This window comes from Budorcas taxicolor, chromosome 22 (genome assembly GCF_023091745.1).
Source record: "Budorcas taxicolor isolate Tak-1 chromosome 22, Takin1.1, whole genome shotgun sequence".
Classification (NCBI taxonomy): domain Eukaryota; kingdom Metazoa; phylum Chordata; class Mammalia; order Artiodactyla; family Bovidae; genus Budorcas; species Budorcas taxicolor.
Window position 1 is genome coordinate 47,081,564 of NC_068931.1, and position 14,407 is coordinate 47,095,970.

The 14,407-nt window shown below is 36.1% G+C and overlaps 1 protein-coding gene across 8 annotated transcripts in view; it reads right to left on the minus strand.

Annotated features, from left to right (window-relative positions):
- Window positions 1-1,027: 1,027 nt before the first annotated feature.
- The window catches only part of PIAS2 (protein inhibitor of activated STAT 2), a 94,113-nt gene continuing 80,733 nt past the window's right edge, over window positions 1,028-14,407 (minus strand). For 4 of the 8 annotated variants that reach the window (XM_052660210.1, XM_052660213.1, XM_052660212.1 and 1 more), the window contains 3 exons: window positions 11,874-12,013; window positions 7,548-7,585; window positions 5,153-5,557 (listed from right to left, as the gene is read on the minus strand). In XM_052660210.1, coding sequence (XP_052516170.1) covers window positions 5,375-5,557; window positions 7,548-7,585; window positions 11,874-12,013 — 361 coding nt within the window. In that variant the 3' untranslated portion in view covers window positions 5,153-5,374. Of the gene's footprint in view, window positions 1,094-5,152; window positions 5,558-7,547; window positions 7,586-9,780; window positions 9,867-11,873; window positions 12,014-14,407 lie in introns of those variants that run through there. The other 4 variants (XM_052660217.1, XM_052660211.1, XM_052660216.1 and 1 more) reach the window with 4 other exon arrangements.

Below are 14,407 nucleotides of genomic sequence, written 5' to 3' on the forward strand. Positions count from 1 at the left end.
GTCGGTCACGACTGAGCAACTGGGCATGCACAAGCGCAAGGGTGGGCAGGCAACTGGGAGAGACTAGAACACATACAGAAGGGAGACAAGTGATGGTAAGAACAGAGGCAAGGGAGTCTGCACTTCTTAAAGACTGCAGAACAAAAATACGCTTCTTGAAAACTTTCTGAAATCTCATCTTAATTATCAAACTCACCATTGTCTCCCCTTAACGACTGCTGTCCATTCTACCTTGAGAAATGGACTCAGCTCTTACTCCTACATCCACTTAATCTTGAGTCTTCCTTTGAAATGGCTCCATCATCCACTCCTTCCTTATTCCTGGAGCCATCACCTGAAATCAGTTCTCACAATTTTATGTCTAGGTTACCACACCAGCCTCCCAAATAGCCTACCTAATTAGTGTCACTTCACTTTAGTCAGAAGGCTTTTGAATTAGTAGGTCTGTTTCAGACACCCAAGCCCAACTGCAAAATTTATGTTTCATTTGCAACATGAAGACAACACTACTTTCCTTTGAAAGACTGCGGTAAGGAATGTGATATGTTGTAGGTTTCTTAGCACATCTCTAGGCAGGTAAGAACTCCTGATTTTTGAAAACTTGTTGTAAGCCCTCTGAAGACTGGGAACAGATCTGTTTTACCAGTCTAGTCCACATACACTTTCAAAACACACTGAAATCTTGTTGAATGGTTTGATAAAGGCCAAAATACGAGGGATATTTTATAACACAACACTCTTTTGTTGTGTTTTACAACAGAAACACTTTTGCAAGTGTTGAGCTTGTCAAGACTTGAGCTTTGAAAACATAAAAGCAGCTTTAAAATCCATTCAAAGAGGAACAGTTCAGGAAACAATGTGGTATGCCAATCAAGAAAGTAACACCTTGAGCAAAAGACTGTTTTTCTTATTCCAGAGCTACCGTGAGAACATCAAATGGGGTGGGAAACACACACGAAAAAGAAGAAAAAGCAAAGCTTAGCTCTGCTTTTGCTGTTGCTTTAGCCTTACCACTTTTCCAGTTTGAGTTGGACTGCCTTTGGCTCAGATGATCCTACTGGCTTTGGGGAACTCAGAAAGGCCAAAATGGAGCCTAAGGGAAGAGGAAAAACAGAGAGAGCTGGCTACTAAGGGCTGGCCCCAGGCAAAGATGGTTTCAGAAAGTCAAGACTTTCTAATTAAAAATGGAAAACATAGTGCAACACGTTTATGAATGTGTTATTATGAAGTAGCACATTACTTCATAATGCAAGTAAAAATGTGTGAAAAATCATTTGGATATCCTTATAAGCATGTGTTTCTGGAACTTATCAGAGAGAGATATTTGAAACTGAGACATCCCATGAAAATTTCTGCCAATTATCTCCAAATCAGTTACCCCAGCTCACCAAGGTCAGAGGTGGAAGGCCTTAATGCAGATGCCTGCATACAGTTAATGGTACATATTCTTGGAAAATATGGTTAGATAGTTCTTCTCATACCACATAGTTAGCAAAACCACTTGGAAAAGTGCTGTGCACCAAAACCTACATAAGTATTTGCATCCTTGACTCAGAAGTTCACCTCTACGAATTTATCCTAAGGAAATAATTTATGCACAAAGACATGCACTGAAACACAGCGTCATGAGATATAACCTAAAATGTCCAACAGGGAAAGGCAACAGAAAGCATGGCACATCCATACAGTGTAGTGTTTAGTAACTTGGAATAATGCCTGTAGACTGAGAAAAAGAATCAAGATACAAATTACACTGAGAATGAATAAAACTATGTAAAATCACAAACATGTAGCAAAGAGACCAGCAAGAAACATTCAAAAATATTTAAGTGCCCTTTCTACCTTTTCTGTATTGTCTGGACTTCCCACAATAAGCATGTATTACCAACAGAAAAAATAATAATTATAAACACAAATAATAAACAGAAAAAAAAACATTGAATCAGGCAAGCATTAAAGCAGAATGGGCATTTTTATACATTTATTGGTTTCTGCTAAGAATTGGAGTGAGGTTCCTAACAAAAAAGTGGGGGCTTACAAACCAGTCATTCTTTAAAAAGCAGAGAAATTATTTAATTTCTTTTCTGTAAGATCCACCATATCCATGTAGAAACGTAGCAGAGAAGATGGTGAGTCAGGTTCTGTCGTGAATTACCAAGCTAGATGACAACTCCATGCTCCCACAACACACAGACCTAGACCCAGGGTCACAAGACACAATGCCAGACCCAAGTTTTAAATGGCATGCTGCTCTACGTTTTCCATGATGAAAAAGATTAGGAAAATAAAAAGTGCTCACTTGGGGCGAGGTAGACTTTTTTCACACCCATTGGGGGCCAGAGAGAAATGAAATACAGAGCTGAGAACTAATACTTTTTAAAATTCAACTTTACTTAAAAAGACAAAATGTAACTAATACTTTTTTGGCCGAAGAAAAGCAGACACCTTGGTTACTAGATGGCAGACGTTAAGGACTGCTCTGAAGGAAGGATGGCCGAAAGGTCTGATTCCTAAATCACAGCAGTCTGTTGAATATCTTTCTTCTACAATCCAACCTTTCTTCAAATCCTTTTAAAATTCTACCCTAGGGAAATTTGCTTTATACTCAGAGTTATGTATCTCCTTATGTATACTCACAATCATTCACTTAATCATGGTATTTCCATTCTAGCTTTCTGGACTCTACGGTTTTGTTTGGCCTTTATAATCATCCCACAACAGATGCTGAAAGAATTTATACCTTCTGGGCAGAAATGGAAACAAAGTCCTAAAGCAGCTTACCTAAGAATCAAAAAGTTAGTCGATGCAAGCAGACCCTAGGCATGAAGCTACATTCAGTACCAATTATATTGTCATGAGTTACCAGAGCAAGGAAACTCTTCTAACATTTCTGTGTGAACAAAGATAAAAACACAGGCTGGCTAAGTGTTTTAAGAGGCTGGTAACTGCAGTTCCTTTTCTTAAACATCATCAGATGGCAGATGGTTGGCTGCCACTTAAGTAACAGGTAGAAATGACCTCCTCTGAAACTGAATTACACTTGGTTGAGCAGGTATCTTGGCTAGTAAAAGACACTATACTACAAAGGCAGGGTCCCAGTAAAAGTTATTTGGTGGCCATACTAAAAAAAGCACAATGGCTTAGTAAGCATGCTGTTGTCAGAGCCAAAAGCATAAAAAAAGGTACTCACCTTCAAAGATACATGCATAAAAGTCTGCATTTAAGATTATAAACTTAAAAATGTTTAAAAAAAATGTTACCTATATGAGATAAATTAAAAATTTATGTAATTTAGTGTAAAGCACCAAAAATGAACAATACAACTGTTCACATAAAATAGTGAAAAGAAAACAAAGTACAACTATAAAAGCACAGTGGTTATCAGTTACAAGAATCAAGTAAATGAACTAATTTCTATTATTTTTTTCATTTACCTTATAAAACTCTGTTGGTTAAGTTGGGGGGGGGTCTCTGAGAAATCTAATGGGTAACAAAATGATAACAAATATACAGCATTTCTTTATTAACAAATTGTTATTACACAAATCAGGTTACTTTTTCTGTCTGATTACAGAGTTAACAGAACTTGCATCCACATTTAGAGCAGCGATATAAAAGTTTACCAGGAAGAAATTCTGTGTATGGACCAAAGGACTGCAACATGTCCTACGAATTTAAAACTGGCAACTATGATGTAACAACTGCAAGAAGATTCAGGTTTGTTTTCCATGTTTTTAACTCTCCAAAAGGGATAATACATTACGGGGATAATACAGCCAAAGAAGGTATGATGTAGAAAATCACAGGAAATTATAAACGAGTACAGAAACAGCACAAAGATCATGAGAACTTGAGAAGGTGTAAAAAACCAAGCAGTGACAAGGCAGCTCCCTGGAGCTGCACCAGCCCTGACTGTTCCCTACCCTACATGAAACTGGTGGGCTCTTCATCTGGGCATTTCAGCCTGAGAAATCAGCCAGACTAATGATTTTTAAACAAAGGTTTACTTAGATACAGCTTAGGGAGAGAAAGCTAAACATTAGCAAAGTATTAACTCCTTGAGAACTCAAAATTGTGCAGCCAAATGAAAGCAAAGTATAAAATCTGGATAAAAAATGTTTCTCTAAGGGTAAAATTCAGCTTCCTGAGAGATTTTAAATCAAACACATACTAACAGGGTGGTTTTCAAAGTGGGTTTAAGGCCCATCCTCTCTTCAAACTTTTCTTAAACACTTCTAATTCTGTTTTTATCTTCTGTGGTTTCAGGAAACATCTTTTTAAAAATAAAAAATAAAGGAAATCTGATGCCGCCTCCATCCCTTTGCTATTGTTCTTTAAATTTAAAAATCACTGCTATGAGAAAAATGAGATCTATGACACACTTTGTCAGCGTTACTCATAGCAGATTTGAACATTATCCTATAAAATAAACAAGTAAAAGAAGTTCTTAGGAAGAAATTAAACTTTGCTATTCCCACTGCCCCTAAATCTGTTCTTCCACTGCCTCCATGCTCTCAGTATTTCTGGACAGTGTGAACAAAATCTTAACATTCCAGCCACACCTCAATCCAGAAACATTTCAGTCAACGGTCACAGAGAACTTCTTTGAGAAGGTAAGCCCCTATTTACAGACATCTCTAGAATAAGAAAGTTCAATTACCCAAAAACAGCACACATTACATCAGGGCAGACTCTGTATAGTGTTCTTCAACATACTCACTAATAAGGAGCAGCCAAATCCCAGAACTCCACTCTGCACTCTCAAGCACAGAACACCAGAGTGGCAACAACCGCCAGGGGAAACATACAGGCCATGTTTCTTGGATGGAAATGAAGAACAGTGGAACCCAAGCTTTGGCCACTTATCTAGACTTCATTATTTCAACAAAACAGAACAAATCCATGGAAAGGACTCATTTGGCAAATGTAACTTCTTTCCATGTATTTTTCCTTCACATCAGGTTAAACAAAAAGTTGTCATTTTAGAATCATTGATTACATCTTTTTTTTTTAATTAGAAAAAAGTATACTTGAATATTTACATAATTTTATTGCTGTGTATTACAACAAAAAAAATTTAACTGATTTGTAGAATCTATCCAGTAACATGAAATTGAAATCCATCTCTCAGGAGGATGTCATTACGGCTGAATGTATCTGATGCTCCAGAGTACATCAAGAGTAAAAAAAATCCGTGCATGTCATGTGGTTCTTGTTGCAGTCATCTGTGTTCATCTCTCAGAAGGCAAACGAATCCATCTGACATTTCAATAAATACCAAAGTAATCATTAGCAAAAAAATAGCTTCCACGGACCAGAGATCCAAGAAAGAGCAGTTCTGATGAATGATTCCTAGAATCGAGTGAGTCCTCCTTTAGTCCAGTGAGATGATGTCAGGAATGTTACTTCCACTGCTGGTTATGACCCCTGTCTCACTCCTGCTGCTGGATGAACTAACATGAGTACTGCTTTCATGGGGGCTGGTGGTGGTGACAGACGCACTGCTGGCTGTTAAGGGTGAGGTGAGACTATCCAAAAACATAGGAGGACAGTACTGCTTGAAACAAACAATGATGCGGATGAGGACGAGGCTTCATTGATTGTAAATAAAAAGACTACACACTGTTAGATACGCACAAGTGATAGCCACATATTTAAATCTTGGTGGGATTTTAAAATTTCTCAAAACTTCACATCTTTGGATAGAAGGTGGCACAAATTTAACATTTTACATTATTTGATGAGTGCAGCATATTCTTGACTGTCTCAAAACAGAATATGTTGACCAAATATGTAGGTAGTAGTACAAAAATGTCAATAATATCTATCTATAGTTGTTTAATACTGAATACTAGCCCCACAATTATGACTCATACTTAGTCTTGAATTTGCTCACTAAATGTATTTATACCAAATTTAAAGCACACTGTAAAAGGCTAATAAACTTATCTTTAATGGCTTTAAGCAAAAGTGCTACCAAAAAATTCAGTAATTCTTTCAAAAGTTATTATTAATTAGACCCTTAAGGAACAATGTTAAGACTGACCAGCAGAAAAACAACATCTGATTCCTATCTACATACATGTAACAGTTACTTGTGTGATTAGAAGACAACATATACTCTAATATAGAGACTACATGGTAGCTAACTACCCCAGGATGCTCAGAATGAGATCTCCTGTATTTTGGAATAAAAAACAAACAAAATTTTGGAATAAATCTTAAAGGAAATCTAATTGCCTCTGAGATGCCTGCTTGACAGCCCCCTCCAAGTGTTAATAAATGTTGGTTTAAATCTTAGTTGCTGATCCCCAAACAAATTTCAACCTGGGTTTAAGTACTCTGATACTGACCAGGAGGAAGAGACACAAGAGCTAAAAGCTTTATTTTATAGCACCATAGACTGTTTTATGTGAGAAACTGCACTAACTTTAGTATAAGCGAGGTCCAGCACACACTGCAAGAGAAGAGGTCCTAAGCTGGTGTTTAGATTGACTACAGGAAAGATCAGTAAGGACGGCTCATCATTATTATCAATTCGAGGTATTTTTTATCAACAAATTAGCCTGACACCAAGCATCTGAATGGCCCTATAAAATCAAAATCCTCAAGGTTCCAAGATGATTTTTTTTAAAAAGGATGGTTCACATAAGAATCAGTAATACTTTAATCCTAAAGAATCTATCTCCTAGAAAAATACATAGATATTTTGCTATAGAATCTACTGATGTAACAAAGTCAATTTAGGGTGAAAAGAAACTTCTCTTTCTGTGCTTGTCACCTTGGGCCCAAACTTCCAGTAGTTTGTGTGATCAAACACAGGATTAAACCAGGAAGCTGATACACAACCTGTGGTTAGCTGATTCTGAGCAGCCTACAGAAGCAGTGACCCACGGTTCTTCCTCTGTCCATCCCTACTCTCAACACCTCTCTGTCTCTTTCCCCATCAGCTTTCCTTGCGCCTTCTCCTCCTCTGCTACCAGCCTATCAGCGGAGTCTGTGCTCACCACAAGGTCTTCATGGTGGGACACTGGAATACTAGTTTCTTATCTCCAACAGAGAAAACACGAATGGTTGATTTATAGCAACTTTAGGTGAGGGCTTCTTCAAAGTCTGAATTTGACTGTCTTTAAAAACTAGGAAGAATCAAGCTAATGATTCAATCTGTTTAATCAACTTCAGCCATCTTCTATGTACAGAACAAGTGTTTTACAAATAATCTGTATAAAGTTTCAACATTTCCAGTCATCCAGCACTGCTTCCCCTCATTTTAATCACTCAAATGCTTGTTAAGAAATGCCAAATGACTATATTAAACTAAACAAAAAATAATTTTAAATGCTAGTAGTAAAGGTCAAGATATCATAAACTGAAAAACAACATCATGCCTCCAAGTAAAATTGTGAAATATTTATAGAAGTACTTTCCTTCCATCAATTTAAGTAACTGAGAGTTGACTGTCCTGATTTTATGCAACTGGTCATTTTTAGTTAGTGACACAACCAACAATCCAATACAAATTAGTTGCTTAAATTCAGGATACATACCTGGGGATCAACTGGAATAAGGGAAAGAAAATCCAAACCTAAAACAAAAATGTTCTGTTAATAGTTGTCTCATATTTTGGAGACAAGAATTATTTCCCCAAATCATTTTTTATTTAAGTCATAGAGAACATTTGGGTTAAGTCCTTACCATTCTGCTGTAGGGAAGGTCTATACCACAATCAGGATATTTATGTGCGTAAAACCCAAAAATGTACATATGTCTTGACAAACAACTGGAAAAACCATCCCCAGAGGTTTAAAAGGGGTAGAGGAGTCCAAAATTTAAATAGAACTTTCAAAGCAAATTTTTGCTTAGCAGAATGAGAAGCAATGAAATGAAGAGATGATTATCTGGACTGAGACGTTAAAAAAACATGCTTAGTCTCTTAAGACACTTCACATTTATTTTTTTAGAAATACACATTTAGCTTCATCTAAAATATCACTTCTTAAACAAATGTCTGTTTCATGGACAGCTCTCTGTCCCACGGTTCCCACAACAAAAGGAGTAGTACACAGTTCAACACGCTGCATAAAGCAAGCACTTTGTAACTGCTGCTTACTAACAAGCTGAATCTTGCCAAGGTGTACTGGGTTATAAGCTAATGCAGTTTTCTAAAGATTTGGGATCCTCCAATTATACTTCAGAAATAGAAAAGTGACAAGAGGTTGCCCAGTAATACTGTTTTGAAATATTAAAGTTGTAACAATAAATAATAAAATCTTCATGTCTGAAAAGTCTAGCAATAAACTTCAAGGTCAGTTCCCCTAGACCTCTGTTTGACTAAATTCTACGACATTAAAAAAAAATCATATATTAGGTATAAGATTACTAAGGCCAATTTTTATTTACTCTATGAATTTTTATATCCTGGTATTCAACGTCACCTCAAATACAATAATTGTAATAGAGTATACTATGATACTGGACTGTTAGTCTAAATAGAGAATATTAGTGGGAAATGATATTTAACCTGTCTGAATATAACTGATAAATCAAATGTTTAAGTAAGTTTATTCCCTTATAATCTCTAAATAAGGGTATAATGATAATACTTACTGAATAATACAAGCTGTAGCACCAATCATTTGAAAGAAGTTATTCAATTTCTAAAAGATTTTTGAAAACTCCTGACATGACTTGTCATTTCTTATGCCTATCACTAGCTGTAAGATACAAGATTTGAGCCAACACTGGACAAAGGGAATCATAACCAGTTCTTCCAAAGAGTTTCCCATTAAAGTGATACTAAGGAGGTGATGTACTTCAGTAAGCGAGTTTCTGTTCACAGTAATAACAGCACTGAGTAAATCCTCTCTCTGCGGCAGCTGAACAGTAATTCAAAATCTGTCTAGCCCTTATAATAATCATCTGCAACTTTTATATATTCACCATTTCTATTACTGGATGATTATTTCATGTGTGCTAACAGTCTACTGATAAAATACTTTAAGGGATAACTGAATATGATAACTTAACGCCATAATAAAAGTATCTAGAAATTTTTCTGAAATTTTGGTTGAAACCCACTGTTATCTCCCTAGCTGTATTATACAGATGCTCTCTACACAAAATTCAATATTTCAATGTAAATATTTCTCACTGAAACCATTTTCTCTCCAACAGTAATACTGAAGCTTGCACAGTATTTCAGATGTTATTCCTTCTATTAAAAAACTATTATCAACAATGTCTTATAATTCTACTTTGTAAGTATAGACTACGAAAACTCTTACATGAAACAGATGAAGAAGCTTCATGAATAGTGATTAAAACATTATTGCCTTAATACTTTATAAAAGTTCAGTAAAATGCTATTCTTATTTCACCATAAGTTTGAACTGCAATGGTATGCTGTGTTTTCACTCTTTAAGTATTTCATAATTATCTTTCAACTAAAAAAGCAGGTAGTTTTAAAAATTATGATGGTACATTCTAAATGCTTTTCTCAATACTGATAAATCTGTAGTTTTTAGATTTTAAATGCTGCTTCATGTGAAACTGACTCTGTATGTCTTATTAATAACAACACATTTTACTTACTTGAGCCATGAAGTTTAACAAAACATAACTGCTACATGATTAAATATGTAAATGTTTAGCACTTTCAGATTTTAATGATACAACTTTTGAGCACCATTCGCACCTGACAGTATGGCACTAGCAATAATAAGGCAGTCATATTTTTCGTGAAATAATCAAGCTGCTTTCCACTCCACAAACACAAATTATGCTTTATTTTTGCATTCACTGTTGCACAGTATCAGAAGATGCTCCCAGCTGCAGTTCATTATTAATATCATTTCTTCTTTGTTCTCCTGCAGATTCAGAAGATTCATGTTTATGATGTTTAAAAGGAATGTTGAGAAATGTATTAAGAGTTTGTCATCTCTCAATTCTTGGTGTTCTATTTAATATTTTATTATAAATTATTAAATTTATAAATAGCAAAACTCTGTACAGTATGACTAATTACATAAAAATTATGCACAAAAAAAAAATCCCTAAAGTAATTACTAATTACAAAAGAGCATATTAACAGTAAAACCCAAATAAAAACTAAACTATTTGGATCAAGTAACTACTACATCATTCATAAATGACGGTAAACTGGTAACTCTTCTAAAGTATAATAGATCCTATTCTATTCCATTTATCAATAAGAAAGTCTTTTAACATTTTAATAAGCAGTATCACTATACTAGCTTATAATGGCTAAACACCAGTCCTGGATAATAGTCTTAGTTCTTACCAGCTTGAAATGTATTTTATGAAATACACAATTAACATATTTTATCGCATTTTTCTCAAATCTGTACATTTTATAAAATAAATAGTCTGACTTTATGCCCAAATTTTGAAATATAAATTCTCTGGAATTAAAAATTCTTCCAAACTCACACAATTCAAAAACTAACAGAGCAAGTGATTTGTACATTGTATCTATTCTATTGCTAAATGGCCAGAGTCACTTCGTAAACAGAGAATGTTCATTATCTTTTTTCTCAGGATTAATTTTTAATTCAAAAGCTTTAGGAAATGAATTCTTCTGGAATGCTTATTTGTAACACATACTAAGATGACATGTAGAAACCTTTCAACTTCATTTAAAACTAGCCACAGTTAAAACAAAACATGGCAGTCAGGAATTAAGACTCTGACTTTCCCTCTTTCTTATGAACCATGAAACTTCACCTATAACTCAAAATCTAGCTTTGTATCAGCAATGACTCTGTAACTGGTCCTGGCTGGGTTTACAAACAGTTTTTTTTAAATAACCAATTCCCAAAGAACATGTGGAGGAGATATATTTAAGAACCAAAAAGCTTTTAACTTTTTTTTGATGGATACTATTTTTAGTCTACTTCTTTCCATTAAATTGTATTCAAACTGAATAAACTCTGAACAAGTTTCAAGTGACAAAATTACACCTGACCAGATTACACAACTATCAGCTGTTCCAACAACACAAATTTTACCCAACAGAATATATATTGTGCTTAAAATAAAGATCTTACTAAGAGGGCCAAGAAGAATAAATCACAGGTCAAAATTAACTTCCTAAACCCAGAGAAGAAAATTAATAAAAGGAGGAAGTAATTGAATTTCAATAAAAGGGCCCTTCAGAGAGAAGGGAAGTCATGAAGTCACTGGTTCTAAACTTGTGCCAATTTGATCTATCAAAAAACTTGATACTAAGGTAACTCAGGCAGCCATGAAGTTTTTAACTGTTAATATACATATAAAAGATATCCCTAAACAAACACATAATTGTAAAGCAATTATCCTCCAATTAAAAAAAAATTTTTTTTTAAAGATAACCCTAAATACTCAGGAGTGTTGTGGAAAAAGAGCAGGCAGATCCTATTTTTAAAGGGTAAAGCTGGCAGGCAACCTGACCTCACAGTTCACAAGTATATTGTGAAGTTGTGATGGGCTACCCAGAAGTGATGTGCTTTTAGAAAAGAAAAGTATGAGAAAACATTCTCTCTAACCTGTGAAGCTTCCATGAAAAATAAACCAAGAAAAAGTCTCCCTGTGGTACATTCTCTATGTGGGAGAATAAATTCTGTAAAATTTTCCCACTATCCTACTACTCTATTTCCTCCCAACAAAATCTATAGATTGCTTGGTAGTTAAAATGACAGCAATTGAACGTGACTGATATTTAAAACAGGTATCACCTTTACAGGAATCCTTTCCTTAGCAATTTCCTTTGCATTTTTATTTAAGATACTTAAATTATATTTGCTTCACAGATTAAGATAAAAAATAAATGGTAAAAAAAACAAAACTGATAAAAAACAAAACAACTCTTCACATACCTGGCAGATCTGAGGACATGCTTGAGATTGGCGTGTGGTGGAATGGTACTGAGTAGTCTGTTAATGAAGGCGGAATAGCAGCAGGATCAACCGAAGTCACACTGGGCACCCTTACAGAAGATGGCTGATACATGAGAACCCTGTTTTAAATAGCATGGGAAATTACAATCTGGCTGTTAGTTCACAGGAGAGAAGAGCTGTACTCCCGGGCATTCTCAACCGTAAGTTCACTAAGCTTCAGAACAGCCATACGGCAGCTACTCACTACACAGAACTCCACTCACTCTCCTCTCTCATAACAGTCTTCACTTTAACATGAACATATGCTGCCTCTCAACAGCAGCTGTGACATAAGAGCAAGGTGGCACTAAAACGTGAAGCACACTGCTGGAGCAAAACATGGAACTCTGAACCACAAATAGGACTATACGCTGCACACTGCTTTTATTAATGTATGTGTAACATGCATGTGATATTAGTAAGTTATATATAAAGAAATTTAGAAATAAAACAGAAGACTCCTAAAATTTGATTCAAATCAGGGTACCTTTATGAGTAAAGCTACTTACTTACTATAGCTCAAACATAATTCCTTCCATTGTAACATGGATTGTGTTAATTATTAGCACTCTTATCTGGGATCACCTGAGTAAAGACAGTCCTAAAGCCAGCCAATCTGATAAAAACCAGTAGTAATCAGAAAAGAAATTAGATTAAGAATAAAACAATCAGGACTTAAGACATAATATTCAGAAATAAAAACACTAGCTACCATGATACCATCTACTCTTTTAGGAGTGCTATGACTTTCAAATTCACTGTTCATGCTACTAAAAACACAAATTAAATATACTTAAGACACACTTTATTATTAGTATTTATACATATATGTATACACACTGTACATATATATATATACTATAATTATGTTATAATTTCAAGAAGCAGTAAACACATTTTTGAAGAAGTTCAGGAAAAAAGAGAAATGATTTTGCATTCTTCCCACTTAACAGTCATTATATCTTAGTCCAGAGTAAATGATTAGAAGTCCTCAAGAAAACATCTTAAATATATATATGTAAGCAACTGAGCAACGTCATGGACCCTCTGGCTGATGGTGACCATCTTTTTGCCCAACATCTTAGTGAGGCTGCAGGGGTAGCAGCTGCTCTCCAATCTCTGAGATGCTACCCAAGGATGACAAGAAAAAGTAGATGCCAGAAAGCCAGCCAAGAAAGACAAACACCCAGTGAACAAGTCTGGGGGCAAGGCCAAAGGCAAAATATGGGACAAGCTCAATACCCGAGTCTTGCCCGACAAAGCCACATATGCCAGACCACGTGAGAAGTTTCTGACTACAAGCTTAAAGCCTCAGGTGTCGTCTCCAAGAGACTGAAGACTCACAGCTCCTTGCCAGCGCAGCCCTTCAGGAGCTACTTAGTAAAGCATCCATTAAAGTGATTTCAAAGCACAGAATACAAGTAATTTAAATCAGAAACACCAAAGGTGAAGATGCCCCAGCTTCCAGTAAAGATGCATAGACAGGTCCCACCACTGTGCATTTTGAAAAATGAAACTTTACTAAATTTGAGGGAAAAAAAGAGTTGGGGACGGGGACCCATGGACATGAGGTCATTAGGACATTAAGGTCAGCATTCCAAAGCACCAGCAGTAAACTACTGTGAGCTCAACGAGACAGGCACAATCTCCACAGCTGGAAGGGATCACTACAAAGATGACGCACAGCTGATAGAAACAGTGCGTGCGTGTATACGATCAGTCACAAGGTCATGTCTGACTCTTTGAGACCCCGTGGACTGTAGCCCACCAAGCTCCTCTGGTCCATGGGATTTCCCAGGCATGAATTCTGGAGTGGGTTGCCATTTCTTCTTCCAGGGGATCTCCCCCACCCAGGGATCAAACCAGCATCTCCTGCAGCCTCTGCACTGGCAGGAGGATTCTTTATCACTGAGCCACCTGGGAAGTTCTGTTATTCTGTACTATTTTTCAAAAAATACAGATGTCACTGGAAAGGAGGAAAACAAAGTCATCTTGAGAGGATATACATGGCTGTGTTGGCAAATGCTAGTCTCAGAAAAGCAAGTGAACTGAGACCGATCTATTTGGGAACCACAGGAGATATAGTATGCTTGAGACAATAACATAAGCTAAGTATTTCAAAACACATTTTCCAGACCGACAAAAAAGGCAACTGCCTGAGTTACAATCAGGTTTCTTGGATGCCAGTGTTACCTGGCCATCTAAAACCACAAAGGTAGACTCTGGAGGGGGAAAGAGAAAACCTCAGATGAGCTCAAGTATGTATGTTAAATTAAAGCACATCTTTTTCTCGAAGTCTGAAGACACTGGTCCTCTACAAGGATGAAAGGAGAACAGGAAATCACCAGAAGTGTTTCCAAATTACACATGATCCTACCTCCCACACAGGAATGTGTATCAGAAACTGGGGCATGGGGTCATGGGAGTAAGAAGGAAAGAGAGACTGGCATATGTGAGTACTCACAAGGGGGCGT